The 25787-nt window shown below is 62.3% G+C and overlaps 3 protein-coding genes across 13 annotated transcripts in view; 1 reads left to right on the top strand and 2 right to left on the bottom strand.

Moving 5' to 3' along the window:
- The first annotated feature begins 737 nt into the window (after window positions 1-737).
- Window positions 738-2185, top strand: CHRM4 (cholinergic receptor muscarinic 4). The gene has a single exon (XM_060017393.1). The coding sequence runs from the start codon at window positions 738-740 to the stop codon at window positions 2172-2174; it is 1437 nt and encodes a 478-aa protein (XP_059873376.1). The 3' UTR covers window positions 2175-2185.
- Window positions 2186-3518: 1333 nt separating this feature from the next.
- On the bottom strand, window positions 3519-5858 carry MDK (midkine). 3 transcript variants are annotated; one of them, XM_060017395.1, is made up of 6 exons: window positions 5750-5858; window positions 5109-5185; window positions 4793-4960; window positions 4516-4677; window positions 4096-4161; window positions 3519-3824 (listed from the first exon to the last, which is right to left on the bottom strand). In XM_060017395.1, the coding sequence occupies exons 2-6, from the start codon at window positions 5182-5184 to the stop codon at window positions 3799-3801; spliced, it is 498 nt and encodes a 165-aa protein (XP_059873378.1). In that variant the 5' UTR covers window position 5185; window positions 5750-5858; the 3' UTR covers window positions 3519-3798. The 3 variants fall into 3 exon arrangements, with proteins under 3 accessions (XP_059873378.1, XP_059873377.1, XP_059873379.1); XM_060017394.1 differs by lacking the exon at window positions 5750-5858 and adding an exon at window positions 5474-5536; XM_060017396.1 differs by lacking the exons at window positions 4096-4161; window positions 5750-5858 and adding an exon at window positions 5474-5536 and having other exon boundaries at window positions 3523-3824.
- A 626-nt stretch (window positions 5859-6484) lies between these two features.
- The window catches only part of DGKZ (diacylglycerol kinase zeta), a 42262-nt gene continuing 22959 nt past the window's right edge, over window positions 6485-25787 (bottom strand). For 2 of the 9 annotated variants that reach the window (XM_060018778.1, XM_060018776.1), the window contains exons 2-31: window positions 18613-18721; window positions 18223-18318; window positions 17826-17903; window positions 16561-16617; window positions 16093-16161; window positions 15156-15227; window positions 14932-15048; window positions 14761-14832; window positions 14392-14487; window positions 14017-14099; window positions 13853-13913; window positions 13653-13766; window positions 13423-13563; window positions 12894-12972; window positions 12645-12700; window positions 12419-12481; window positions 12245-12318; window positions 12045-12156; window positions 11548-11747; window positions 11296-11396; window positions 11111-11190; window positions 10951-11020; window positions 10774-10814; window positions 10091-10230; window positions 9209-9240; window positions 8900-8943; window positions 8308-8428; window positions 8196-8229; window positions 7859-7958; window positions 6576-7611 (exon numbers count right to left, since the gene is read on the bottom strand). In XM_060018778.1, coding sequence (XP_059874761.1) covers window positions 7495-7611; window positions 7859-7958; window positions 8196-8229; window positions 8308-8428; window positions 8900-8943; window positions 9209-9240; window positions 10091-10230; window positions 10774-10814; window positions 10951-11020; window positions 11111-11190; window positions 11296-11396; window positions 11548-11747; window positions 12045-12156; window positions 12245-12318; window positions 12419-12481; window positions 12645-12700; window positions 12894-12972; window positions 13423-13563; window positions 13653-13766; window positions 13853-13913; window positions 14017-14099; window positions 14392-14487; window positions 14761-14832; window positions 14932-15048; window positions 15156-15227; window positions 16093-16161; window positions 16561-16617; window positions 17826-17903; window positions 18223-18318; window positions 18613-18721 — 2629 coding nt within the window. In that variant the 3' untranslated portion in view covers window positions 6576-7494. Of the gene's footprint in view, window positions 7612-7858; window positions 7959-8195; window positions 8230-8307; window positions 8429-8899; window positions 8944-9208; window positions 9241-10090; window positions 10231-10773; window positions 10815-10950; window positions 11021-11110; window positions 11191-11295; window positions 11397-11547; window positions 11748-12044; window positions 12157-12244; window positions 12319-12418; window positions 12482-12644; window positions 12701-12893; window positions 12973-13422; window positions 13564-13652; window positions 13767-13852; window positions 13914-14016; window positions 14100-14391; window positions 14488-14760; window positions 14833-14931; window positions 15049-15155; window positions 15228-16092; window positions 16162-16560; window positions 16618-17825; window positions 17904-18222; window positions 18319-18612; window positions 18722-19017; window positions 19975-25787 lie in introns of those variants that run through there. The other 7 variants (XM_060018773.1, XM_060018772.1, XM_060018770.2 and 4 more) reach the window with 7 other exon arrangements.

Raw genomic sequence — 25787 nt, 5'->3', positions numbered from 1 at the left:
GCCCGGCACTGAGTAGACAATAAATGTTAGCTGGTAGTATATATTCTTTCCTTTGTCCCTAGTGCCTTCTGTAGGGATTGGAGGGCAGGTCCCCGGGAATGTTTGGTTAAGAAATGACCAAATGGGTAAATGAATGAATACCTCTGACCAGAGCCACATACTGATATCTGGGACCTCTCTTCGCCCCACCCCTCCACCCACACTGGCCTTCTGTCCATGCCTCACACATGCCTCAGGGCCTTTGCTCTTGCCATCGCCCTTGACTAGGCCACTCTCTGCAGCTCTTCTTGTGGCTGCCTCCTCCTCCTCATCCAGCTCACCTCCTCGGAGAGGCCTTCGCTGGTCACCCCTCTGACTCACTCACCATCACCTGCCCTTGTTTTCTTTCCAGCACTTTTTTGTGGCTCACATGCTTGTATGTCTCCCCTGCTAGGGTTGTAAGCTCCGTGAGAGTGGGGCCTGCGTGTGTCTCCTTCACTCTGTAACCCCAGCATAACCCCAGCGCATACAACAGTGCTTGTACAAGAGTAGGCACTCAATAAAGGACGAATGACCGAATACAGGAGGAAGTGATGGGACAGAGTTCTCTAAGGATGGAGTTCTGCAGGATGGTGATGCTCCTCTGTCGCCTTGACTCCAGTGTACCCCACCTCACCCCTCTAGTCCACTTCAACCATTCACCCCTCTCCTCTCTCCTTCCTCCTCCAGACACTGCCCGCCCACTGCTGCTAACCAAAATGGCGAACTTCACACCGGTCAATGGCAGCTTGGGCAACCAGTCTGTGCGCCTGGTCACGTCAACCCATAACCGCTATGAGACAGTGGAGATGGTGTTCATTGCCACGGTGACAGGCTCACTGAGCCTCGTGACTGTCGTGGGCAACATCCTGGTGATGCTCTCCATCAAGGTCAACAGGCAACTGCAGACGGTCAACAACTACTTCCTCTTCAGCCTGGCATGTGCTGATCTCATCATAGGCGCTTTCTCCATGAACCTCTACACCGTGTACATCATCAAGGGCTACTGGCCTCTGGGTGCCGTGGTGTGTGACCTGTGGCTGGCCCTGGACTATGTGGTGAGCAATGCCTCTGTCATGAACCTGCTCATCATCAGCTTTGACCGGTACTTCTGCGTCACCAAGCCCCTCACCTACCCCGCGCGGCGAACCACCAAGATGGCAGGCCTCATGATCGCCGCTGCCTGGGTCCTGTCCTTCGTGCTCTGGGCGCCTGCCATCTTGTTCTGGCAGTTTGTGGTGGGCAAGCGGACGGTGCCAGACAACCAGTGCTTCATCCAGTTTTTGTCCAACCCGGCGGTGACCTTCGGCACGGCCATCGCTGCCTTCTACCTGCCTGTGGTCATCATGACGGTGCTCTACATCCACATCTCCCTGGCCAGTCGCAGCCGAGTTCACAAGCACCGACCCGAAGGCCCTAAGGAGAAGAAGGCCAAGACCCTGGCCTTCCTCAAGAGCCCCCTGATGAAGCAGAGTGTCAAGAAACCGCCCCCAGGAGAAGCTTCTCGGGGGGAGCTGCGCAACGGGAAGCTAGAGGAGGCCCCTCCACCGGTCCTCCCCCCGCCGCCACGCCCAGTGACTGACAAGGACACCTCCAATGAGTCCAGCTCGGGCAGCGCCACCCAGAACACCAAGGAACGACCACCCACAGAGCTGTCAACCACAGAGGCCACCACGCCCGCCACACCTGCACATCCCCTGCAGCCACGGACCCTCAATCCGGCCTCCAAATGGTCCAAGATCCAGATTGTGACGAAGCAGACAGGCAACGAGTGTGTGACAGCCATCGAGATTGTGCCTGCCACGCCGGCTGGCATGCGTCCGGCGGCCAATGTGGCCCGCAAGTTTGCCAGCATCGCCCGCAACCAGGTGCGCAAGAAGCGGCAGATGGCAGCCCGGGAGCGCAAGGTGACTCGGACCATCTTTGCCATTCTGCTAGCCTTCATCCTCACCTGGACGCCCTACAATGTCATGGTCCTGGTGAACACCTTCTGCCAGAGCTGCATCCCTGACACGGTGTGGTCCATTGGCTACTGGCTCTGCTACGTCAACAGCACCATCAACCCGGCCTGCTATGCCCTCTGCAATGCCACCTTTAAAAAGACTTTCAGACACCTGCTGCTATGCCAGTATCGGAACATCGGCACTGCCAGGTAGGCAGGTAGGGGTGCCACTGGAGGTGCTGGTGTGCGCTGGGGACCACGTGTCAGCTGCTGCCAGGGAGAGATGCGGAGGCGCTTCTCAGTGTTCACATTTGCCGAAGAGAACTGACGTTCCCGAGACCCCGTGAGCCTCAGGAAGAGGCTCCGGCTGGATTCAGAGACCAGGTCTCTGCTCAGGCCGAAGAGGACCAGCCCCAGGAAGTGACCAAACTGGACAGTCTGACCCATCGCTCTTGTCCTGCCTCAGGGAGCTGGGGAGCACTGGCCTATGTGGGCACCTGCCCCACTGTGACCAGCCAGCGTGGCTGAAAGAACGGACATCTGGAGGGGAGGAGAGCCCAGCACCCCTCTGGGAGGAGCAAAGGGGCCAATGCTTGGGAAAGGAGGCTCAGGGAGGGAAGGGTCCCCCATCCTGCTGTAATCGGTGCTTTCTGCCCCCCTGTACCCCGCATGTAGGCTCAGCCTCCTCTTCCTATATCTCTGTCCAGGGGCAGAAGTCTCCCCTTGCTGCAGCTACTCAGCAGGGCTCTGGTTGGGTGGGCGGGTCAGTGGGTGAGCTGGCTGGAGGCCAGGCAGAGGGGGCTCGGAGCACCCCCTACGGCACTACCCTGGCCACGTTCAGGATGGGCTAGCAGGGAGATCAGGGGTTCACTCAGAAACTGGGGCCTGGCCACCTACCTCCCCAGGCTGAGCTGAGTGGCCCCTGTCATTCTGAAGAGTTGCCCTCCCTCCCCAAGGAGAGGGCTTGGCTCAGGTCACACACAGTGAAGGTGGGACTGCGGTGAGTGGTATTCACGGCTGGCCTCTGCAGCACGAGGGACACCCTGGTGGGTCACCAGGGAGAAAACGGGGGTGGACTTGACCCACACACAGGCTTCAGTGACAGTTGGAGCAGGGCTGGTGAGGCAGGCAAGCGACCCCCATCTCTCCTCTCCCAACTGATAGAACCTTCTGGATTGGCAGTGGGCTGGACCAAAAGACCTTTACCTGGGGGAAACTGAGATGGGGGGAATCCGTTCTAGTGAGTCTCCTGGGTTCCCTCCCCCAGCCCTGGCCCCTGGAGAAACAGGACTGAGAGGCTCAGGGGACTTGATGGGGGGCACCCTTCCAGGGGTCAGTAGGGGGCCCTGGAAGAAATTTTCATAACCGTTTTTTCTCCATGAGCTCTGGGGGGCACTCACCGCCAAGTCTTCAACCCCCTGAAAGCCACCGTTCCCTCCAGCCCTCTCTTTCCTCCATTCTCCCACCTCCAACAAATCACCACAGCAAACTTCCTGGGAAGGGGCTTTTATATATTAAAAGAAAGCTTTTATTGGGGAAAAAAAAAAAGACATTTATTTCTTTCTTAGTAATGGCATCATTGGGGGAAGAAGAAAAGTGGGTACAGGGGAATCAAATCCCTTTGGGTAAGGCTCAAGCTGCCTAGAATCCCTTGTCCCTCCCCACTTTGGGCACTTGGGGTGGGTGTGGGCAAGTGGAAGGGAAGAAGCAGGGCATGATTGATAAAGCTAATGAGTAGGCAAAAGGCACTGGTGGGTTATATCCTGGGCCAGGAGAGGGAGGGCGTGGGCCAGGCCTCCGAGTAAAGCCAGGGGCTCCTTGGCATCCAGGCCTGGCCGCTAGTCCTTTCCCTTCCCTTTCTTGGCTGTAAAACAAGAAAGAAAGACCGCATTAGCAGGGTTTGGGTGACCCACTGGAGACCCCCTTCCCCCCGACACAGACATTAGAGAAGAGAAAATTCTGCCCCCTGGTGGTTCTCTATCAGCTAGCCTGGAAGCCCGTGGGACAGGACAGCCATTATGATGCTGGACATTCCTCACTCCCCCCAGCTTAGACTTTGGGGATCAGAAAACCTTCAAGTTCCCGGTCTCAGTCCTGGTCCCAGCAGCCCTGGACAACAGCCTCAGTCCCCTCACCTGACAAGTGGGCAGATTCCACTCTGCCCTGTTGGCCTCCAGGGCTGCTGTGAGTCAGGAATGAAGCTAAGGGAAAGAGGAAGTAAGGACTGTGAAGTCCTTCCCATATAGAAACTGCCCCCACCTGCTGGAGAGATGACAAAGCCAAGCTGTCCCTGTACGATTTCCCTGAATCCCAAGCCAAAGGCTCCAACAGAACAGCTGACTTTGTCCTTACTTGAGCCAGGATTTCAACCTCCCGAGCACCCTCTGCGGGGGCCCTCAGTACCGCCCACCTAAGGTGTCTCTACCTACAGGGAAACCCGGTACAGACACGTCAAAAATTCACTGGCCGGGATCCAAAACTTCAGGCTTTACCCACTCCCTTCACAGGTAGGGGCAGCCACCTGTGATGACCCCACCCCTGGCCCCTCTGCTAACCTTTGGCCTTGGCTTTGGTCTTGGGGGTGCAGGGCTTGGTCACACGGATGGTCTCCTGGCACTGGGCATTGTACCGCGCCTTCTTCAGGGTGCCTTGGCGGGCTTTGGTGCCTGTGACCCCATCACATGCCCCCCAGCTCTCAAACTTGTACTTGCAGTCGGCTGGCGGGAGAGTGCCCGGGTCAGAGCTGGGTGGCCTGTGGCCCCCTCCACGGGTCTGCTCAGGTCCCCGTGAGGCTGGGCCCCCTGCCTACCCTCCGCCTGCGCCCCACCTCACCTCCAAACTCCTTCTTCCAGTTACAGGGGACCCGGCACCGGATGCGTTGCGTCTGGGCCCCGCAGGTGCCCTCGCGGAAACCCACGCCGCAGTCCTTGCTGCTGGGGGTGCAGGGCCCCCAGATCCACTCCGCGCACTCGCTCCCCGGGCCTCCCTTCTTCACTTTGTCTACAACGCATGGGGAACAGAGCTCAGGACCCGGGCCAGGAGAGACTCACTCGGAGACCCCTTCCTGGAGTCCCGGCCTCGGAACCGAGGCTGCCGGCCTCACCTGCCCGGCTCCAGCCCTCCTTAAACCCCCCACCCTCCATATCACCTTTCTTTTTGGCCACCGCGGAGGTGAGCGCCAGCAGGGCGAGGAGGGCGAGGAGGAGGAAGCCTCGGCGCTGCATCCTGGGGGTAGAGCACGGGTCAGAGTCCTCACTGGGGGCCGCAGGCGTGAACCTCCCACCCCCTTTCCCCAGCTTCCAGGCCCAAAGGGTCGGGCTGCTACTGCGGTGGCGGCGGACTTGGGGGGCTGGCCCCTCCCCGCCAGCCGGGGCGCACAGCGGGAGGAGTCGCCCCAGGGGCCGCCTGGAGCCCGGGACTCAGCTCAGACCCCCACCCCGCCTCCAGCCCCCACATCGGCAGCAGCCGAGGGGCCGAAGCCGCCGCGCGCCCTCCGGGGCCCCGCACGCTCACTCGCTCGCTGCCCGCGCTGCTTCGCTCCCTCCCGCGCCGGGCCCGTCCCGCTCCGGCCGCCGCGGCCCCTTTTGTCTCCAGAACCGGTCTGAGCCGGTCACATGGGCCCCCGCCCCCTCCCCCCCACCGACGAAGGACCTGCCCCGCCCCCTCCCCTCAAACCCGCGCCGCCCCCCGACCCCGGCGTCCCCGCCTCCGCTCCCTCCCCGAGCCCCCCGCGCCTCTACCCCCTCTTCCCGCCGCTCGGCCCCACACCCTCGCCTTGCCTCGTCTTACCCGGCCGGTGCCCTCCGCTTTCAGACGCCGGGCTCTCCTGGCGTCCCCATCCCCAGCCCCGGGTCTCCGTCCTGTCCCGGCACGCCCTGTCCCCGGTCCCCAATCTCGCGCTCCCTCGGCCCGGGCCCCTGTTTGCCGTCCCCGCCCTCTGCCCCCTCCTCGGGGCCGTCCCCTTTCCCCTCTGGACGCCAGCTTCCCTTCATGGCCACGGAGCTTTAGGTGGAGACCAGGAGGGAGCGCGGAGTCCCGGGTGTGTCACAGGTCCCGGCGCGGGGCCCGCGTTCGAGCCTGTGTGCGGCTCTGTCCGTCGAGCCCCGGGTGCAGTGATTAACCCCGTCGAGGCCCCGCTCCGCCTCCCAGGGCCCGCTCGACTCTCAGCGCCCCTTAGATGCTGGGGAAGGAGCGCCAGCCCCCGCCTCGGGTCGCTTCACCAGGTCTGCAGTGAGATGCTCTGCTCAGTGTCGGGATGGGGCTCGGACGGGGGACCCCAGAAAAGCGCACGGGTCGGAAGGGCGCGGAGGCCACTGCGCCTTTCTCCACGCGCAGGTTGGCGGGGGGCGGGGGAGCTGGGGAAGGAGGAGCCCGCAGGCCTGGATTTGGTTAAGATTTAGAGCCGACAGCAGCCGTCTGAGAAGTTCCAGACGCGGCCCGGCAGCGGCTGCAAACGCCCACCCCTTCTGAGCCTGGAGGCTCGGGGATCACCTCATCCGATACCCTAAACAGCGAAAGCAGTTGAGGCCAGGAGGAGGGGGTTTGCCCCAGGCCATAGGGCGACCCGGCCCAAGAAACCAGGCCTCGCCCCCGCTCCACCTCTTTCACTTTCATTGTTATCTTCCCCGCGGGAAGCGGGAAGCAGGAGGAAATCAGCTCCTCCCCCGGCCACGACCAGCGCGGCAGCCAGGCAGAGGTCAGGTCCTGGGCAGCCCCTCGGACCCCACCCCGAAACGGGAGCCAGGATCCCTCGAAATGAGTCTGGGTCTGGGTCGACGGCGTCCAGTCCCCCACCCGGAGGATAACCCAGCAGATTCCACCGCTTCTGGAAGACCTCCCCCACAAAAAAAGAAAAGCGGAAAGGAAAAAAAATCCACTTTACTGAGTCACACCCAGCTGTAAACATGTCACCGTGAAAGCCCCCACCCCCACCCCCCAGGCCACACAGTCGGAGGTGAAATGACTGGGTTTGGGAGGAGGGTCACCGGGTAGGTGCTAAGCAGGGCAGCGGGCAGGCAGATGCAGCAGGCTCCGTGTATTCGGGAAGAAGCCCTGGGGGCGGGGGTGGGGGGGGGTGTCAGGGCGGGAGAGGGGCCCAAGCTCCCAGGAGCCTCAGAGTGAGGGTCCTCAAGGACCCGGAGGTTTAGGAAGCGTCTTCCTGGGGGCTCCCTCACAGGGCCTCCGGGCTGTGGGCCCTCAACTCCACGGCACCCACTGCAGGGAAGGTGAGGGCCCCCCCAGCCCCCCCAATGGTCTGCCCAGCCCAGTCCAGTCTCCTGGTCCCCTGTGAGCCTCTGGGTCAGGCTGTGGCCTCAGGGGGCCGGGTGAGACCCCACCCCAGCCCCTGGCCCCCAGCTCCTCAGAGTCCAGCCCTAGGTCTGGGCAGCTCCACAGGGAGCAGCACAGGGCTCCTTCCCTGGGTCCTGGGTCCTGGGTCCCGGGTCCCTCTGTGGCCCTCTGCCTGGAATGTGGCAGTGAGGTGGGCGAGGAGGGGCTGGTCCTCTGGTGGCCCGTCGCCCTGCTGCGCAGCGGCCTCACACAGCCGTCTCCTGGTCCTCCCGCTGGATCATCTGGTAGTGCTGCCGGTTCTCCAGGTACGCGGCCAGTTCCGTGTCCTGAGCCCTCTCAGCCCGCTGCCGGGGAGTGTCGCCCTGGATGAGGGGGGGCTGCCATCACCTCAGGGACCTGTCGGCCCCAGCAGGCTTAGAAGACGGGGGCTCTTCCCTCGGGAGCAGCCAACTCCTGCTGTCTCAGGTTCTCGGGGTCTGGACCGTGCTGGCTGAAGGACAGCTTTGGATCCCCGGAGGCGGCCCTCCCCCAGACCCCCCTCTCCCCGGGCTGGAGTTTGGGAGAGGTTTGCTTGCGTGGATCCCCTGCCTGCCCTGCTAGTCTGCTCACCTGCTGGTCTGTCTTCATGAGAGAGGCCCCGGCCTCCACGATGTAGTGGCAGATGGTACGCTGGCCCAGGGCTGCGGCCTGGTGCAGACAGGTCTCCCCGCTGGGGGAACAGGGGCTAGCTGTGGACCCCATCCAGTCCTCTGAGCCCTCCTGTCTCCCAAAGGCCATTAGAAAGGGCAGGAAGTTCAGGGTCCTGGGGCAAGGGGGGGGTGGCCCAGAGGATGACAGATGTGACCAGGAAGGGTTTATGGGCTCTGACAGGACCAAATGGGAGGGGCTCGATAAAGACGGGACAGTTTCCAGGGTAACTGGGGTCCTGCACTGCCCGCATACTCACTTTTCCTCCACAGCATCAAGGATCTCTGTGGGGGCTGGAGAAGGGGGAGGGGGAAGTCAGAGAGGCCTAGCAGCCTCTCCCTCCTCCCAGGGGCCCCAGTGGCACAGCTCACCGTGGTCCAGCAGGTAGCGGACCACCTCCTTGCTGCCGGTGCTGACGGCGTGGTGCAGGAGCGTGCGGCCCCGCTCGTCCCGGTGCATGAGGTCGCCCCCGGCTCGGTGCAGCTCCTGGAGCTGGGGGCAGGAGGCAGAGCAGGGCTGGGGCTCCTCAGGGCCACCCTGCTTCCAGCCACAGAAACACCCCCCAACTCACACAGGCCCCAGGCTCCCTAGGGGCCTCTGGGGGTCTTTCTGGAGCGCAGGGGAGACACGATGGGCTTCTCTCACCCCAGGCGCCCCTGGACACCCCGGGAGCACTGACGACCGAGCCTTGGAGGCTGCGGTTCCTCTAAGGCTCGATCCTGTCTGAGTACCAGGGACAGGCAGAATGCGCTAGGAAGCCCCTATGCAGGGACACCGACTGTGGGCTGGACAGGGATGGGGGGCATGGCTGACGGGAACAACCACACGGAGGCCCCACAGAGGCCCAGGCGACGACAGATGACCGCACCTCAACAGATCAGCTCTTGGCCCAGCCCAGAGGCCCCACTCCCCAGGGCCTGAGGGGGCTGCCAAGGGGAAGAAGCCCGAGCCTGGCACTAGTACCTTACAGAAATCGTTCCTCTTGGCAGCCTCGATCAGCTCTTCACCTGCACAGAACACCTGCCTGTTACTCTCTGGCGCTGGACGCCTAGGCATGTGTCAGTGTGTGAACATACGTCTGAGGTACTATTGTGCAGAGAAGGGGGCCTGTTGGGGCACGTATGCCAAGGGCTGTGGGCTCATGGTGACTGTGACGTAGCTGTGTTCTTGTGAGGCTGCGTATGGGCTCCAGCCCACCCGACCCCACCACCCCACCGAGCCTCGGTCCTAGGACCAGGGAGGAAACAGGGGCCCTGCAGGGAGAGGCCTCACCTGTAGGGGGTGCAGCATCCCCTGGCAGTGACCTGCAAACAGAGCAGGATGAGATGTGGCAGGGCTACAGGTGACATGGCTACAGCACGGGCCCAGCTTGTCGCCCTCCCCAGCCCCAACCCGGGCGCCCTCTGTCCTTTCAACAGTTTATTGAGTGCCTCCTATGTGTCAAGCGATGTTCTGGGCACTGGCAACACAGCAGTGAACATGGCGGGTGGAGAACTTGCTCTCAGGGAGCTTACATTCTAGTCAGAGAGACAAGTAAACAAATAAATAAGGTATTTTGAAACAGCAAGAAGTGCTACAAAGAATAGGAGACAGGGTAGTGTGATTGAACAGCAACTTCAGGTGGGGCTCCTGGGAGACCCTGAGGAGGAAACACCCAAGCTGAGAGATGAATGGAGGGGCAGCTCTGTGAAGATCGGGGAGGCAAGGAGAAGTCCAGAGGTGGGCAAACTTGTGCCTTGAAGAACCCAGAGGCGAGTGCGGCTGGACTGTGGTGATGGAGCAGGGAGGGCGCTGGTGGGGTCAGAGACCACCAGGCTCAGGCTGCGTGGGATGAAGTGACCAGGTACGGGGGAGGGCACATTGACTGCAGGGTGGGTGCTGGGGAAGAAGGTTCCAGGCTGGGGGGAGAGAGCAGGAGGCCAGGGGCTCCGTGGTGTGCTCAGACACGGCGGGCGGATGGTGGGGTGGAGGGCTGGCAGGCTGGGTTCAGTTTGCTGCCTGTGGGTCAGTGGGGAGGGGCCAGTGGGGACCGCAGGCAGCTGGACGTGCGTCTGACACTCAGGGAAGTGGCTGGGGCGGAAGACAGGGCTTGAGGAGCCGCTGCCTTACGGGTGGGATTTACAGCCAGGGCACTGGCTGAGGCCTGGGACTCACCGGGGCCTGGGTGAGCAGGGCGAGGTGGGGAGAGGGGAAGAGGGGGTTGGGAGGTCGGGTCGGGCAGACGCCCCCAGCAGCTCAGGGTCCAGGATATAAATCTCATCCTGTGCGATCTCGGTCACGTAGTTGAGGTGTTCCTGCGGGTGGGGAGGTCAGGGCCGAGAGTCAGGGCCCTGCAGGGTGGCCAGGGTGGTGGTGAAGGGGCTTCCAGGCCAGGAGACCTGGAGAAGCCTCTGCTGTGAGCAGGAACGCTGACAGGAGGCAGGCGGGCCAGTGGCCCTGCCAGTCCCCTGTCCCCTCCCCCATTCTCCTCTCCTCTCCTGCCACCCAAGCCCATACCCTGACCTCCACACAGCGGGCCCCCCAGCTGGCCAGCCCCTTTCTACTGCTAAGCGTTTACCCAGGTGACCAGGCCTCTGGCCAGAAGTGCCTTTCCTTCCGTGTCTGGATGGATGACAGCTGTGCCGTGAGGGCCGCCCCCACCCCACCCCAACCCAGCGAGCCCTGTCCGGGCACACGGGCTCCCTTCTCCCGTCAGCACCATCCCTGTGCACGGCCCAACCGCGGACACTATGGGACGCAAGGACAGCTGTGCCCGGCTGTGGAGGGTGGCCTAGCAGGACAGGGGACACTGGGGCCCCGGAGCCGGCGGCGGACGGAGCAGGACGGCGAGTGCTCACCTGCGCCCTGTCGATTCTGTAGAAGCGGCTAGCAGTGGTGGCTGTGGGGAGAGACGTGGCTGAGGAAGGGGGCCCTTGTCCAGGCCTAGGTCTTCTGCCGCCCCACCTAGGACCCCCAAGGGAGGGGGCAGGACACGGCCCGGGACCACCCTGAGCTGGCCCTTCGGGGCCACTCACCATCCAGGAAGCACCACTTGGGGGAGAGTTTCTGGCACGTCGGAGACTTGGCTCCAGCACCTTCGGGCTCCTGTCGAGAGAAGCAGAGGCCGGGGCTGGGGGTGACCAGAACCCGGGGCAGGAGGGGGCAGCCCAGGCAGGCCCCAGACCTGCTCCTCACCTGCCTGAGCCTCTCGATGTGGGCGCGGCACAGCTCCAGGTCGCTGTCTCCCGGGACCACCACGGTGCCCAACGGCACGGCTGGAGGACAGAGTGGCTGTCAGCAGCTGGCTGCGCTGCCCCCCACCGCCCTGCCCTCAGGGGACCCGGCGCTCCTCGGCGCCCCCAGCCCCGTTCGCCACTCACAGGCCTCTTTGAGCTGCTCCTTGTCATAGTGCAAGGCCTCGTAGTCGTGCATGCTGACCCTGCTCACCTGGATCCGCAGCTGCTCCGGCACTGGCTGCTGGCTGCGGGCGGGGCGACCACACAGCACTCGGCCAGGGCTCTCCTGGGCTTCCCGTCCCCGCCAGGCACCGAGCCACGTGCCCCACCCAGCTGCCTCGGGGGACTGTGAGCCTCCTTTCCAGATGGGAAAACCGAGGCTGGGGAGGGGCATACTCGCTGTGCAGGGGGGCGGCGCTCCGCCGCTTGGCCTTCTGCACCATGGTGGCCTGGTTGCGCAGGGAGATGCGGATGCATGAGGCTGCGAGCTTGCAGGGCTCACCATCCACCTGCACTGGGATGGCCTTAGACGTGGTGAGCAGCACCTCTCGGCACTGTGTCAGCCGCTCGCCGTGCCCGCCCACCTGCAGTGCTGCCTGTGGGCGCGAGAGGCTCAGGCCAGGGGCCGGGGGGGGCAGGACCTCAAGCTCTGCTTTTCCCAGGGATGCTCTGGCCAAAGTGAGAGTGACCCCCCGCCCCATGGAGAGCAGACGGAGGGTGAGACCCCAGCCAGAGAAGGAGGTGAGGGTCAGCTCTCCTGTCCTGGCCAATGAAGGAAGTTTGGTGACTGCCCCCCCCTTCCATCTCGGGGCCAGGCTCTGGGGCACTGTGGGGACAGGGCCGGGGCAAAGCAGGGCCGGGGCTCTAGATGGTCCCCGTGCTGGCTCACTCACCAGGGATGTCATGGTAAAGCCAATAACCTCGAGGTAGCCATCATCATGCCGCTGGGGCTCAAAGTCATGGTGCTCCCCAGGGTGGCCCCAGGGCATGGTGCCCGCACAGTACCTGGAGGGGAGGGCACCACAATGGGCTTCAGAGGACAGGCGTGCAGGACAGAGGCAGCAGGGCCCACACAGAGCCCTTCCCTCCTCACCTGGGGATGTTCAGGAAAACAATGCACTGGGGTTTCAGGTCCTGAATCTTGGGGGTCAGGTCAGTCCCGTCACACTGGAGGCGGGAACGGTGGAGGGTGTAGAGGGTATATGTACCCAGGTGGTCTCCCTTCCACTGGGCCCGCCCACCCTGCCTGCCAGCATGGCCCACTCACCACCACGCGGATGTGCTTGGCCAAGTCCTTGGAGCTGCCCATCAGGAAGTCGGAGAAGGCTGTCTGTGGGAGACAGAGGGCGTCACCATCTGGTGACAGGTAATTGCCTTCACCGCTGCCACGCAGGGGTCCTGCGGCCTGGGAGACACAGGTGGGCAGGGGGCACAGGCGGTAGAACAGGTGGGCATGGGAATGGTGGGGCATAGCTGGCAGACCCCAGACTCACCCCGGCGTAGAACATCTTATTCCGAAAGCGGCTGTTGAATTTCTCTGGGTTGGCCTCTGGGTGGTGACAAGAAATAGGGGACAGTCAGTTGTTCTGAGCCTGCTGGGGCTTCCCAGGCTGGGGTCAAGAGGGAGGGTTGAGAATGAATGCCTTTTACTGGGAAGGGCAAGATCTGGTCCTCTTGGGGACCCCCTCCTGTATCCCTCCCTCCCCAGCCTCCCCAGGCCTCCTCAGCAAAAGTCTGCCAACCTCGAGACTCGTGAAACTCCAGGGTGACGTGGGCATCAAAGCCCAGGCTGAAGTAGTTGTTGAAGACATCCAGCGGCAGCTGGAGAAAGGCCAGGGACGGGCATGAGGGCTGGCCGGCTCAGCCCCCGCGTTTTCAGCCCTTTCCCACACAGTCACGTCCACCAGACAGCTCTGCCCCCAGCCCACCGGCCTCGGCCCTGCCGTCTGAGCTCCCGGGCTAAGTGCCCCGCGCACAAGGGCACCCCGTGCCCTGCTGGCCCTCTCTTCCCATAGCCCTCCCCCCGACGGGCCGTGTTCTGCAGGAGCCCCACGAGAGCCGGGACTTGGTTTTGCTCGCTGCTGAGAACAGACGGTGCCCGGCAGTAGCAGGTTCTCAGTAAACATGTGCTGAGTGGCTGAGTGACAGCTACCTCGTGAGGCGAGTACCGTTACTCCCTCCTCCTGTGAAGAGGTCGAGGTCTGGAGACACCAAGAGTCACCCTGGGTCCCAGGATCCCAGACACCCCCGGCCCTGCCCCGGCCGACCCACCCGGTCGGTGGCCCCCTCATCTCGCTCCTCAGGCCCCGCCTCGGGGTTGGGCTCAGCACGGAGGTCCCAGCGGTCCAGCTGCACCACGTTGCCCTCCTCTACGTGGGAGAGGATCTTGGACACGGGCTCATCGGTGTAGCCCTGGGGGGAGGCAGGAACTGAGCCCCTCCGGGGTCTGGGCCTTCCCTGCTGCCCCGCCCTCCCCAGCTCCCTGCCCTGTGGGCACTCACCCCACCCCAGTTGAGGGTGCGGGCCAAGTCGTTGCCGGTGCCCAGGGGCAGGATGGCGACGGGTGGCGGTGGTTTTAAGCGCAGCTGGTCCAGTGTGGAGAGGATCCAGCCGACCTGCAGCGGGCAGAGCACGAGAGGCCAGGTCAGAGTGCGAGGCCAGGGCCGGGCCGGGCCGGGCCGGGAGGGGCAGGAGCGCTCACCGTGCCATCGCCCCCACAGGCCAGGATCCGCAGGTTGTGCACCCGGCGGTACATCTCCAGCCTGGGGTCAGAAGACAGGAATGGGGTCAGGGTCCGCGTGCTATACCCCGAGCGCCAGGCGAGCCCCTGCCACCATCCCCACGAGAGCCCTGGCAAGTACTTACGCCTCCTTGGGCCCTCCCTGGCTCAGGTCAAAGACTTGCCGGGGATTGAGATACCAGAGGAAGGACTGGATGATCTTGGCGCCCTGTGGGAGACCAGGAGCCGACAGGGACGGGGCGGCGGGGGGCGGGGGGGAGGCAGTCAGGGGTGGCGGGCTGAGGTGAGGAGATGCGTGGGGAGAAGGGTGGGAACTGTGGGAACAAGGCCTAGGCAGGGGCGAAGGGTGGAGACAGAATTGGATTTTCTCAGCGTCCCTGGGAAAGAGGAATGGGGCAGAAGCTGCAACAGAACCTGGGAACAGCTGCTGCGGGGAGGGCTGTGAGCTTGACCCCATCCCTCCCCCAAGGCGCTCAGTGGAGAGGGCAGACTGTGGGTACCTGGTTGCCCCCACTCTTGGGGTTCACGAACACCAGCAGGGGCTTCATGAGGGGGGACGGGGTGGGCCTGATGATGAAGGGTCTCCAGCGGCCCTCCTTGGAGACACAGAGAGCCCATAAGGCTCTTTCCTGTCTTGGCAGACCCCGCCCCCGTTCCCTTGTGATCACACCGGGTCACACCTCACAGTGGGCCTGGCCAAAGAGAGGCACCTCGGATCTGACCTCTCACCTTCCTCAGGGCCGCAGAGCCCAAACTGACCCACTGGTGGCTGAGCTGGCAGCATCAGCCCAGGGGGCTCAGCATCCCCCCAAACAGGCCCCTCTCTCCTGTTCCCCCCCTCCAGCTGCCCACCTGGTCCCAGGTCTAACCTCAGGCCCTTTCTTGCTAGATTTCCTCTTGAAGGATGCCCTCTTTTTCTTCTTGCTTGCCTTGAGGGTATTCTGCAAGGGAAGCAAGGATGTTGGTGACAAGGTGGGTGGGCCCAGGTGGCTGGCAGACCCTAGGTGTCTGCGGGGGTCAAGGGTGCGGGCAGGACTCACCTGGGGCCTGCGGGCACGGAGGATCCAGGTGGGTGGGATGACCACGGCGGCGTGGACCCCCAGGGAGCACGGCTCCTCGATCTGCTGCAGCATGAAGCAGGACACCTTGCTGTGGTACTAGAGGGGGTTGGTTGGCGTGGCTGAGCCAGACCCAGCTGAGACCCGGGACCCCCAACCCAGCGCAGCCCGGGGGCCAGCCCGCAGGTAGGGCGAGCAGCACTCACGGCTTGCTTGCACCAGGAGCAGCTGATGGCCACGATCTCCTTGCTGTGGAAGGTGAACTTCTGCTGGAAGCCCTAGGGCGCACAGGGTGATGAGGGCAGCCGGGACCCGGCCTGGAGCAGCAGACCCAGCCCCCTTCCGGTGCCACCCTTTCTCCACCCAGGGCAATGGAGCACGTTTTTTAAAAATAAAAGAACTGTAAAATGAGTCCCTAGGGTAGGGAGGGAGGCTGAGCCAGGTGCCCACAACTCTCTTTAGTTAATTGCGTGATCTGCTGCAAAGGGGTCCACAGCTAACTCCTGCCTGATTCCAATCCCTCCTTCCTGACCCAGGCTCGCCAGGCCTGCCAGTGCACTCTGAAAGTTCTTTATGGTACCGATCACATTCATTCCTGCTCATTCCACACACGTTCCTCGCGGGCCTGCTGTGTGCCCCACACTGCTGGATACTGAGTGGACGGAGGAAAGAGGGACCTCTCAGAGCCTGAACTTACTGAGGGAGCAGACAAGAAGCAGACAATAAATAAGTCAACGAAACCACAACCACTGTGGACTGTGCTCAGGAAGCCCCCTGCAGCCTGTCTGGGAGCCACATCCTCCTCTAGGAGGACAGGGACCCGCTACCCAGCTCGGTGCTTGCCACCCAGCAGGCCCTAAACATGCATCGGCTGAGTTAATGAGGGAAAAAGTCTATATGCTTCTCAAAGGGCTCACTCGCGACTTCAGAGCAGCCCAGAGATGCTGCTCTAGAAGGCTTTCCTCCCTGCCCTCCTGCTCTGCCCAGGGACCTGGCTGCTCTGGAACTGGCTGGGCACTGCAGCCAGGCTGAGAGTGAGCCCTGACCACGGTCAGTGATGGACGGGCCACACGAGGCTCAGGGGCCGTAGGGCCTGGGGCCAGTGGGCAGCAGGCTGGCCAACTTCCTTGGGCAGGGCCTCACCTTCCCACAGTGCCGACACTTGCCATCCTGGCGTCGCCTGTGTACCCAGTGGTGCCGCACAAAGGTTGGCTGGCGGAGGAGAGAAGCGTCACCGGAGTAAGTGAGGGGTGGAAGCTTTGAATGTGGCCTGTGCCCCTCAATATATCAACAGTGAGGGGCAGGGGCTGCAGGACGCTCTCTGCAGTCCTGTGTGTGAGAAGGGGCTGAAGACTTCTCCCCGTGGCCCAGAGGTCAGGGCTCAGAGGAAGTACAGAGAGAACTGGGAGGCACAAGAGGTAGGCAGTGCCCTACCCCATCTGCAGGCAGGGCCAACCGGGCCTTCCCCTTTGAGACCCTCAGAGCCTCAGCCCTGTACCTCCCTGGGCCCCAGAGCCGCCTAGAAGGAGCTGAGCCCCTGGTGACACTCTGAAGACACTGCAGAGAGGTCCACTCAGGAAACCTGGGGCCCTAACTACCCTGGGCACTTACCTCACGGACGTTCCTGGAGCCTGATTCACGGAAGGATGGCTTGCAGCGGAAATTTATCTGTGAAACATGAAATGATCACCAAAACATCAGAACCTCCCTTCGTGGGGTCAGGCATATGGCCACCCCCTTCAGGAAGGCGTCACTCAGAGGCATCCTTGCAAGGTAGGGATAGCCCCCAATTATCCTGGGAGCCCTGAGAACGTGAGACACCTCTTCTCAGAAGCCCTCCTACATCCCCGCTCCTCTCCACTAGCCAGAAGGAATCTTTCCTTCCTCTGCCCAGTGTTCTGGGATGCGGGAGACAGCAAGCTCTGTATCCGTCTCCCCCACTAGAACAGCACCAAGGCTTACCCCTCCTCCACCTTTCCTCACCCTCCAGCACTCCCGACTCAGGCACATGCCGGCAGCCCAGTCCTCGCTTGCTGACTGGTCCCTGGAGATGGTTAGCTCATTTGTGAAATCCTGGTTTGATTTTCACCTTAGGGGGTGGTGTGATGGGTCTATAGTGCCTGGGGCTACACTGGTTTCTCTTCTCCTAACTGTCCCTGCTTCAGCCTTAGCAGAATTGTAGGGAAACCTCACACTACGAGTTGGGGGGTCGGGGAAGCAGTCCATGTTAGCCTTGTTCATGCCATTGCTAGTCCTACGGGATTTCTCTTATGCTGGTCTGGGTTTCTGCTGCCTGGGGAGCACTGATGGGCCATGGCAGCCCTCCCACCCTCTGCCTGGACCCACCCGCCCAGCATTCCTTCCACCTCCCTCCCTGGAAGCACATGGCCCAGACGTGCCCCCAGCTGCAGACATACTGTGGATAGTGGTCCTTGGGGAAAGGTCTTTACAGTGGCAGCGTGGAGGGGACTGAGCCAGGCTTCAGGGCCGCACAGGACTGGCCCTGACACAGCTGAGTTGCACAGCTTCAGCAAGGCATGGCCCCTTCTAAGTGTTAGTTTGGGAACTGATAAAATGGTGTCTTGGTCATCATTCATTACTTCATCTGGTTGAGTAATAGTCTACAAGCCCCACTCTGTGCCAGGCTTGTTCTGGGCAGTGGAGTCACAGTAACAAATAGAGGAGGAGCCAGGATGCAAATGCAGGCACCTCAGCTCCAGGGTCCTTGGCTCTTCACCACTACGCACACTGGGGTACCCCCGGCAGGTGATGTTTGTGTAACATGAAAATGCGTGTACAGATACACACGTGTGTGCACTGGGAGGGCTTTAGCACCCAAAGGGGAGGGGCCGGAGAGCCTGAGCAACCACACTCACCTTCTCTAGCTGTTCAATGCAGGGGGTGTGCACCACAATCTTGCACGCTGCACACTTCCTCCGGGACACTGATTTCTGCTGCAGGAAAGAGAGGGCCCCTGAGGCACCAGGTAACTCCACCCGGGATGCTGCCCCAGGGCAGGCAGAGAACTCCTCGCACCTGCCCCAGCACAGCTGCCCACTGTGTGCACCGGGAAGCCCCAGCCCTGGCATCAGGACACAGCCCCATTCCTCTCACCATCCTCGGGCAGCCCACCGCAGGGGTGCTTAGGTGAGAGCCTTGTTTCCGCCTTCCCCTGGAAGGGCAGCAGCCTGTCAGGCCCACAGGAATCGGTCTACAGGCTTCTAGACCTGGCTCCACCACCAGGGGGCAGTGTGCTGCACAGAGCTCACTCACCAGCATCTTGGCTACACAGTACTGCTCTCCAACATAGCAGAAGTCCCCGGACACGTTGGTCTCAAACCAGATGTGCTCCCCATACGTCGCTGACTCCTAGACCACAGGATGAGCACGCTTAGTGCACCCCTGCCCTGCCCGACCAACCCTCCCTCTCCCAATACAAACCTGCTCCAGCTGCCACAATCTACTTTGCTCCATCCTGTTTTCCCCACTGTCCCTTGGCTTTAAGGCTTGGCTCAAACGTGGCCATGCCAGGTCTGCCCTGACCCCACAGGCCCACGGGCTCTTCTCGCAGCTGCCCACAGTACCCTCAACCCGACTGCTCCGTGGCCCTGAGCCCGGCGGGGACTGGTCCTCATTTGCCCCTTGCAGCTCCCGGCCACTCACGCTCCAGTCCACAGTGCTCCGGATCTGCCGCTCAGGCTCACTGCGCGGGGCCCCGGGAGCTGGAGGAGGGGGTGCCAGGTGCTGGAGGCCTGACTTGGTGATGGCTTTCCTACAGAAAAGGAGATAGCTGAGGCTAGCTGAGCACTCGGTGACTCTGCTTCCTTCCCCTCACCTAGGATCTCTGCCCTCACCGTGACCTCAACACCGGGTCAAGACAGGGATGGCGGTAGGGAGGGCAGAGGATGCCCTAAGGCAGCCCAAGACTCTGAGAGGATCCCCGAGGAGACTGGGCCCTCCTGAGAGTCCTGCTTGGCTTCCGAGCATGGCTCAGAGCTCTTCCCGAGCCGGGGGCCCTCAAGCCAGCCCCCGGAGGCCACTCGCCCTGCTGGCTGCAGCTATACCTACGCAAGCAGGGCACTCCAGGTCTGGGGTCCGGCTGACTTGCGCCGCAGGGCTACCTGGCGTCTGCGGGACAGCGGGCGCACGCAGGCAGGCATCCTGGGGCCAGCTGCAGTGCCCGAGGCTCTTCGGCCCCCCAGGCTGAGGTGCTGGCCTGAGGGCCGCTGCGGGCTGAGGGGCCGGTAGTAACCGTGCAGGCCCCAGAGGGCGCGGTCTTTCACCACGTCAGCGGGCAGCAGGTGGGAGGAGGCCCGGCGCCGGCGCCAGCGGGGAATGGGCAGCACGGGCAGGGCTCCCCGATGCGGGGATGGCCCCGGTCTCTTGGTGCCTGGCTGGGTGGCCGCCAACGACACAACTGTCACATCCTCCTCCTGGACCCCCTCCTCCTCATCCATGCCCAAGAGCCCGGCCAAGAGCAGGGGTGCGCCCAGACGCAGGGCCCCAACAGTGGCAGGCTGCAGGGCAGGCACCTCATCCACGGTGAAGCGGGGGTTGCAGGCGGGGGGCGCGGTGCTGGAGCGCCGGCGGCTGGAGCGCGGGGCCCCCACCCCACAGCCCAGGAGGCAGCCCTGGAGCTGTGCGCTGGAGCGGCGCCGCTGGACCAGCGAGGAGGAGGCCTGCCCTGCAGGCGAGCGGCGCCGGGCCTTGCCTGTGGGCAGCCCCACGCCGCCGGGCCGCCTCTGCCCCTCTCCAGGGCCTGGCGCCTTCCGCTGGAAGTGTCTCCTAAAGAAGGTCTCCATGGCAGGGGCAGGCGGGTGGCTGTCGGGTGGAGACCGGGGGCATGAGGAGCTGGGCCAGGCCACGGCGTACCCTGTGCCCGGGAGCCCCGTCACAGCCGCTGCCCTTTGAGCAGAGAAGGGACACTTGGGAGGCATTGGGGGGGCGTCTGTGGCCTCTGAGCTCCATAAACGGGGTGCCTGGGGGTGCCAGAGGATCCAGCAGGGAGCCTGCACTCATCACTGTTCCCTGTGCGGCCCCAGGAGTGCTGGGTAGGAGGGGCTGCCAGCTCCCCATCTGGGATCCCCTGTCCAGGCACCATGATCCACCAAGCTCTAGCCCAAAGGGCTTCAAGTCCCTTGCCTGAAGCTGATGGAAAAGAAAAGAAAAAGGAAGGTGGAAGCCTAGAGCTGACCTAGACAGGCTGAGGGTCTGAGGGCAAGGCTTTTCCTCTCCTTAGGCCTTTGTTCTGCCACCAACACAGGGCACGTTAGGCTTAGGTGTCCCCTCCCGGAACATGGCACCAACCAAGCCATGGTAAGAAAACGAGGCTCCCTGAAGAGAAATTCAGTCCTGATACGACCCCCTGACTTGCAGTCAGGCTGACAGTGGCACTAGAAATGGAGAGGATCTGACGTCTGCCTTGGGGATTGAAGGCCCCCCGAAAACTGGAGAGGCAGCTGCACAGGGAGAGAAGCCACCAGGGGGACTTTGTGTGGGAAGCCACGAGAGCCGAGACAGTGCCTCTGCCTCTGGGTGTGTGTGCGCTCTTGCTCTGAGGGGCCGACAGTAAGAACTTTTCTGGTCTTACCTTTCTGAAGAGGCACAGTAAGGACATTCCATGTGTGAAAATGCTGGATGATGTCAGAAAACCCTTCCAGCTCTGCTGCTGAGGAAGCCCATGAACTGCACCTTGACCTGGGGGCCAATGCTCGAAGCCCAAATGCTGAGAATTCCAGACACTAAGCTACCCAGAGCTCCTCCTGCAGGAGCCTTGGCGACCACCCTTGCTCACCCATCCTCCCTTGACCTGGTCTGAACACAGGCTCCACTTCCTCTGCCAGCTCACCTACCCCCTGCCGCCCCTTCCGCACAGGCGGCTGGGAGGACCTGCGCCCTCACCTCCCCCTAACAGTGCGGGAGGGACAGGAAGCCTGGTATGCTTCAGGGGGGCAACGCCTCCAGAATTCCCAGGGACACCTGTGTCCTGCCATCAAGTACTCTCCTGGGCCCTGGCAGCCACAGGGAGGTCTGAGTCACGGCCATGGGACACCTGCCTGGGGCTGACAGGAGAGATACTTCTGCTAGCTGAGGGCCTCTGAGAGAGAGTGGGAGCCCTGGACAAAAGGTGGAAGATGATGCGTCTGAGGAATCGGGGCTGGGCTGCATGTCTAGCGCCTACTCCTCCCATCCAACACCCCCACCCTTGATTTGCTACTGCCCTGTGGGCCCGGGCAGGCAGTGTCAGGCAGGGCCCTGGATGGCTGTGGAGGTACTGACACGGAGGCACCCATGCCTGGGGAAGCAGTGCTCGGGTCTGCCCAGCTCCGGGTCTCTGCCTCTTACAGTCTGCCAGCCTCTGCAGGTGACAGGGAGAAAGGCAGGAGAGCTCTTGGCTTCCTCCTAAAGTCAATGCCATCATGGCTTACGTTTACTGAGCACCCACCTGTAACAGGCACGGTTCTAAGCCCCCTGCAAACATGTGTACCATTTTATAAACCACAGCACCCTAGGGACTTCCCTGGTGGCGTAGTGGTTAAGAATCCACCTGCCTATGCAGGGGACACGGGTTTGAGCCCTGGTCTGGGAGGATCCCACATGCCGCGGAGCAACTAGGCCCATGAACCACAAGTACTGAGCCTGCGCATCTGGAGCCTGTGCTCTGCAACAAGAGAGGCCGCGACAGTGAGAGGCTCGCACACCGCGATGAAGAGTGGCCCCTGCTTGCCGGAACTAGAGGAAGCAAAAAACAAAAAACCGCCTGCCAATGCAGGGGACACGGGGTCGAGCCCCGGTCCGGGAAGATCCCACATGCCACGGAGCAACTAAGCCCATGCGCCACAGCTACTGAGCCTGAGCTCTGTAGCCCGCAAGCCACAACTACTGAAACCTGCGCGCCTAGAGCCCGTGCTCCGCAACAAGAGAAGCCACCGCAATGAGAAGCCCGCGCACCGCAGTGAAGAGCAGCCCCTGCTCGCTGCAACTAGAGAAAGCCGGGCAACGAAGACCCGACGCAGCCAAAAATAAATAAATAAATAAAATTTAAATAAACAAACACATCACCCTAAAGAATAGATACTGTATCATGCCCCGTTCCTCATGGGAGACTGCGGAGGTAACTTGCCCAAAGTGCACAACTAGTCTGTGTGGAGCCGCTGCTGGAACCTGCCTCTACCTGAACCCCAAAGCCCGCGCCCCAGAGACGTGGCAGAGAGCAGGGACTTCCCTGCTGGGCCACGAGCTGGGACTAAGGTGGGATGCGGGGGAGGGAAGGGAGCCATAACAAGGACAGTAGCGGTCCCATTTACCCATCACCTACTATGCGACGGGCCCTGGGCGAAGTGCGTTCGTTTATCACCTCGTTTGGTCCTCACTACCACCACCTCCTGAGGCAGGATCGATGGCTCCATTACAGAGATGAGGAAACAGGCTTGAAGGGGTGCAGTAACGTGCTCCAAGATCCCTCGGCTGGTCAGCAGCAGGACTGGGACCTGAACCCAGGGCTGCCTGACGCAGGGTCTGCTCTGCACCCAGGAAGAGGAGCCTAAAGCCCCAGCTGCCCACTGCCCCAGGGCACTGGCTTGCCAGCACTGCCCCAGGGTATCAGCTTTCCCTGCCCGCCTGGTCAGGCCGCCCTGTGACAGCTGCCCAGCCCGGAGGAGATTAGTCAGCCGAACACACTGCCTGATGCGAGTGTCACCCAGAAAACAAAAGGCCACAGTCACTGGGGGTGGGGTGGGGTGCGGCAGCTGCTCTCTGGGTGGCAGTGAGGGCTGGACCCTGCCTACTGCCCCAGACCCACGACAAGAGGCGCCGGCAGGACGAGGTTGCCCGCACATCCGCCTCATGACACGGGGGCGACTTACAGGTGCTCCCCTACCGCGTTCGAGCCCACACACTGCCCCGGGGTCTCCTCAGGGGCCTGACGGTGCAGTCACTGCGAGCGGGGCGGGGCAGGCTAGGCCAGCCTGGCCTTGTGTGGCCACGTGCAAAGCCCCTCCCTCACGGGCCTCAGTCTCCTTGTTGGTCCAAGGAGGCAGTCAGCTGGCTGACCTGACGCCTTATGACAAGCTCTCCTCTAAGGCACCCACTCCTCTACGCTCCCCCCAGGCCCCATGCTTCCTGTTCCTCCCGTCTCCATAGAAACCTCTGTCCTCTGGTCAGCAGTGGCCTGACTCCTGACTTCCTATCTCTGCTGAGGCTTTTCCTGGGTCTGCTCAGAAGCCCAGCCTGGTCTCAGGCCTGTCCCAGCCTTTCCCCTGCTTGGGCGTGGAGCTTCTCCCCACAGCACAGCTCCGAGTGGCAGCTTCTTGTCACCTCACGCTCTGTCACCTTCCACATACCACATGGTACGTGTAAAGGTCACCGGAGGACGCCCCACAGGGCTCTAACACCAACAGCAGAGCACGAATGGCTGCCCCTCAGCCTCCCAGTGGGGGACCTGGGGTAATCCTGTCACACCCGAAGGGAACAGAGTGGGAAAGGACTCACGGGCCCCGTCAACTGGCTGCTGGGAGCCTGGGGAGGACAAAGGATGCTACAGGGAGACACGCACAGTGGTGGCTGGCCATGCACCCCGGTGAACAGCACCGAGTGGGGCTGCAGGTGGCCAAGCTAAGGCAGCTGCCGGGGGTGAGCGGACACGAGTGCCTCAGCTTCATCGGCGACTGGCTAGGAAGCACAGGACTCTTGGCCTCCCAGCCAGACTGTCCCACACTCTATGTTAGCTTCAAGTGGAAAAGCCCATGAGCCTTGGCATCCTATATCTGCCATTGCTTTCCTGGGCTGACCAACTAACCTTTCTGAGTCTCAATTTTCTTATCTGAAAAATGGGGATGAAACGACCTAGTTTAGGAGGTTTGACATAAGGGAGGTTCGGATGAGATAACAGTAGAAAGTACCTGACTGCGGCTGGCAGAGAGGAGGGGCAGGGCAGGGCCTACGCCTATAGCAGACACCAGGGCGTGTGGATAGTGTCACCTCCTGGGGTCTGTCTCTGCCCACGGTGGGGGTGGGAACCCGGAAGGGGAAGCTGGAGCTCCCAGGATGGCCACCCCCACCCCCTGAGGAACAGAGCCTGGCAGCCAGAGCCGCCTGGGTGTCTGCTCCTGCTGTGATGAACGCCCTCTGCCCCTGGCACCAGGCCTGGCCCCCGGGGACCCCTCTGCTTCCAGAGGTGCTCACACAGGCCGCCCTGTGGGATTCAGTCAGAGTGCCCATTCCACGCTGCGGACGGGCCCCTCACGCCCCTCTTCCCGGTGCAGGCTGGGAAGGGTGCCGTGTGGCCCCATTTCCAGCAGCCCCAGCGTCGGGGCCTGGAGCTGCTTCCCCAGGGTCTTGCTGCTCAGAAGCCACCTCTGGCTGCTTTGCTCCCACGGCCCTGAGGCTGAGGTCGGAGGGGAGGAGACGGGGACGGCTGGAAAGGGGGCCTGCCTGGGGCTGGTGAGGCAGGGTTCCTAGGTCTCTGTTCACTAAAAGGATCCTGCCCAAACCAAACCAAACCAAACCAGAATGCACGGCGGGGAGAGGTGGGCCAGGGCTGCATGGCAAAGGAGGCGACCAGGCCAGTCATGTTTACCTCAACAGGGTCCTGCCCTGGCTCGGGGACAGGAGCTCAGACAGGAGCTCGGTTGGCCTACGCTTTGCCGGTCCCTTTCCATCAGCTTCAGGAGCCTCGACTGGGGATGGTGGTGCCCAGGCCCGCCCTGATCCACCCCTCCCCAGGCCCACCCAGACAGATCCAGGAGGGAGGAAGCAGAAGGCGAGGAAGGGTTGAGGCAAGCCCCTTTGACCTGATCTGGAAGGCAGGGCGGCAGGCAGGAGGTGGGCCAGCGGGCTGGGGTCCTGGGGGGGCGGGGGGCAGGCGAGCCCCGGCTCCGCTCCAGCTCCAGGCCGGCCTCCGGCTGAGCAAGTCCTAGTTTGGGGAGTGAGCTGCTGTGGCTGCTCCCCTGCCCCTCCCCCTCGCCACCCTCCTCCCCCACGCCTGAGACGGCCGTTATGAAAATAACCCGATCGGTAAGTGACTGCACTTCCTCTCCCAGCAGTGCAAGCAGGAGGCAGTGGGCGGGCACACACTCGCGCACGAGCCTCGCCTCCTGGCTTCTCTTCCCAAAGTCCCCAGAGGCCGGCTGAGCAACAGCTCAGTAGCCTCCCCTCCACGCGGCCCCCCGTACAGCTCAGCCCCTGCCTCAGCTCCGGGAGGGTTGGGGGGAGAAGAGGCAGGTCACCCTACACCCTCTCGCACCCACTGGACAGGTATTCCGGGATCTGAGGAAAGCAGCTGAGACAGCTAAGCACCGGCTTCAGACAAAATAACCGCAAAAATAAGCATCTGTGGCGTGTTTCACGACTTACTGAGCACTTTTCCACAAGCACTGCAGGACAGGAGGCTTGTAACTCCCCTGTGCAAGGGACATTTTGCTCCCAGCTGAACCCCCAGGGCAGCTGAGGCTCACGGAGGCCCGTGACTGCCCACAGCTCACAAGTGGCTGAGCGGAGCCTCCTGATCCTGGGTTTCCCAGCCCTGCCAAGGGGGCCTGTCAGATCCAGAAGCCAGCCAGCCCATGTCACACCCATCCTGCCTAGAACGCCACCCCTCCGTTAACACTCCTAGCCCCTAGGATCTAGAGTGGCAGCTCTCAAACATCCTGGTCCCAGGACCCCCTTACACTCTTAAAAATTATTGAAGCTCCCCAAACGGTTTTGTTTATGGGGGTTATAGCTATTAACACTGATCATATTAGAAACTAAAGCTGAGAAATATTTAAAATACTATTTATTCATTTGTTGAAAAACAATAAACCCAGTAACTGTTAATATAAATAACATACTTTTATGAA

Source organism: Delphinus delphis, chromosome 8, assembly GCF_949987515.2.
Source record: "Delphinus delphis chromosome 8, mDelDel1.2, whole genome shotgun sequence".
Classification (NCBI taxonomy): Eukaryota; Metazoa; Chordata; class Mammalia; order Artiodactyla; family Delphinidae; genus Delphinus; species Delphinus delphis.
The sequence above is the reverse complement of the archived record's forward strand: the minus strand, read 5'-3'. Positions and strand labels throughout refer to the sequence as shown.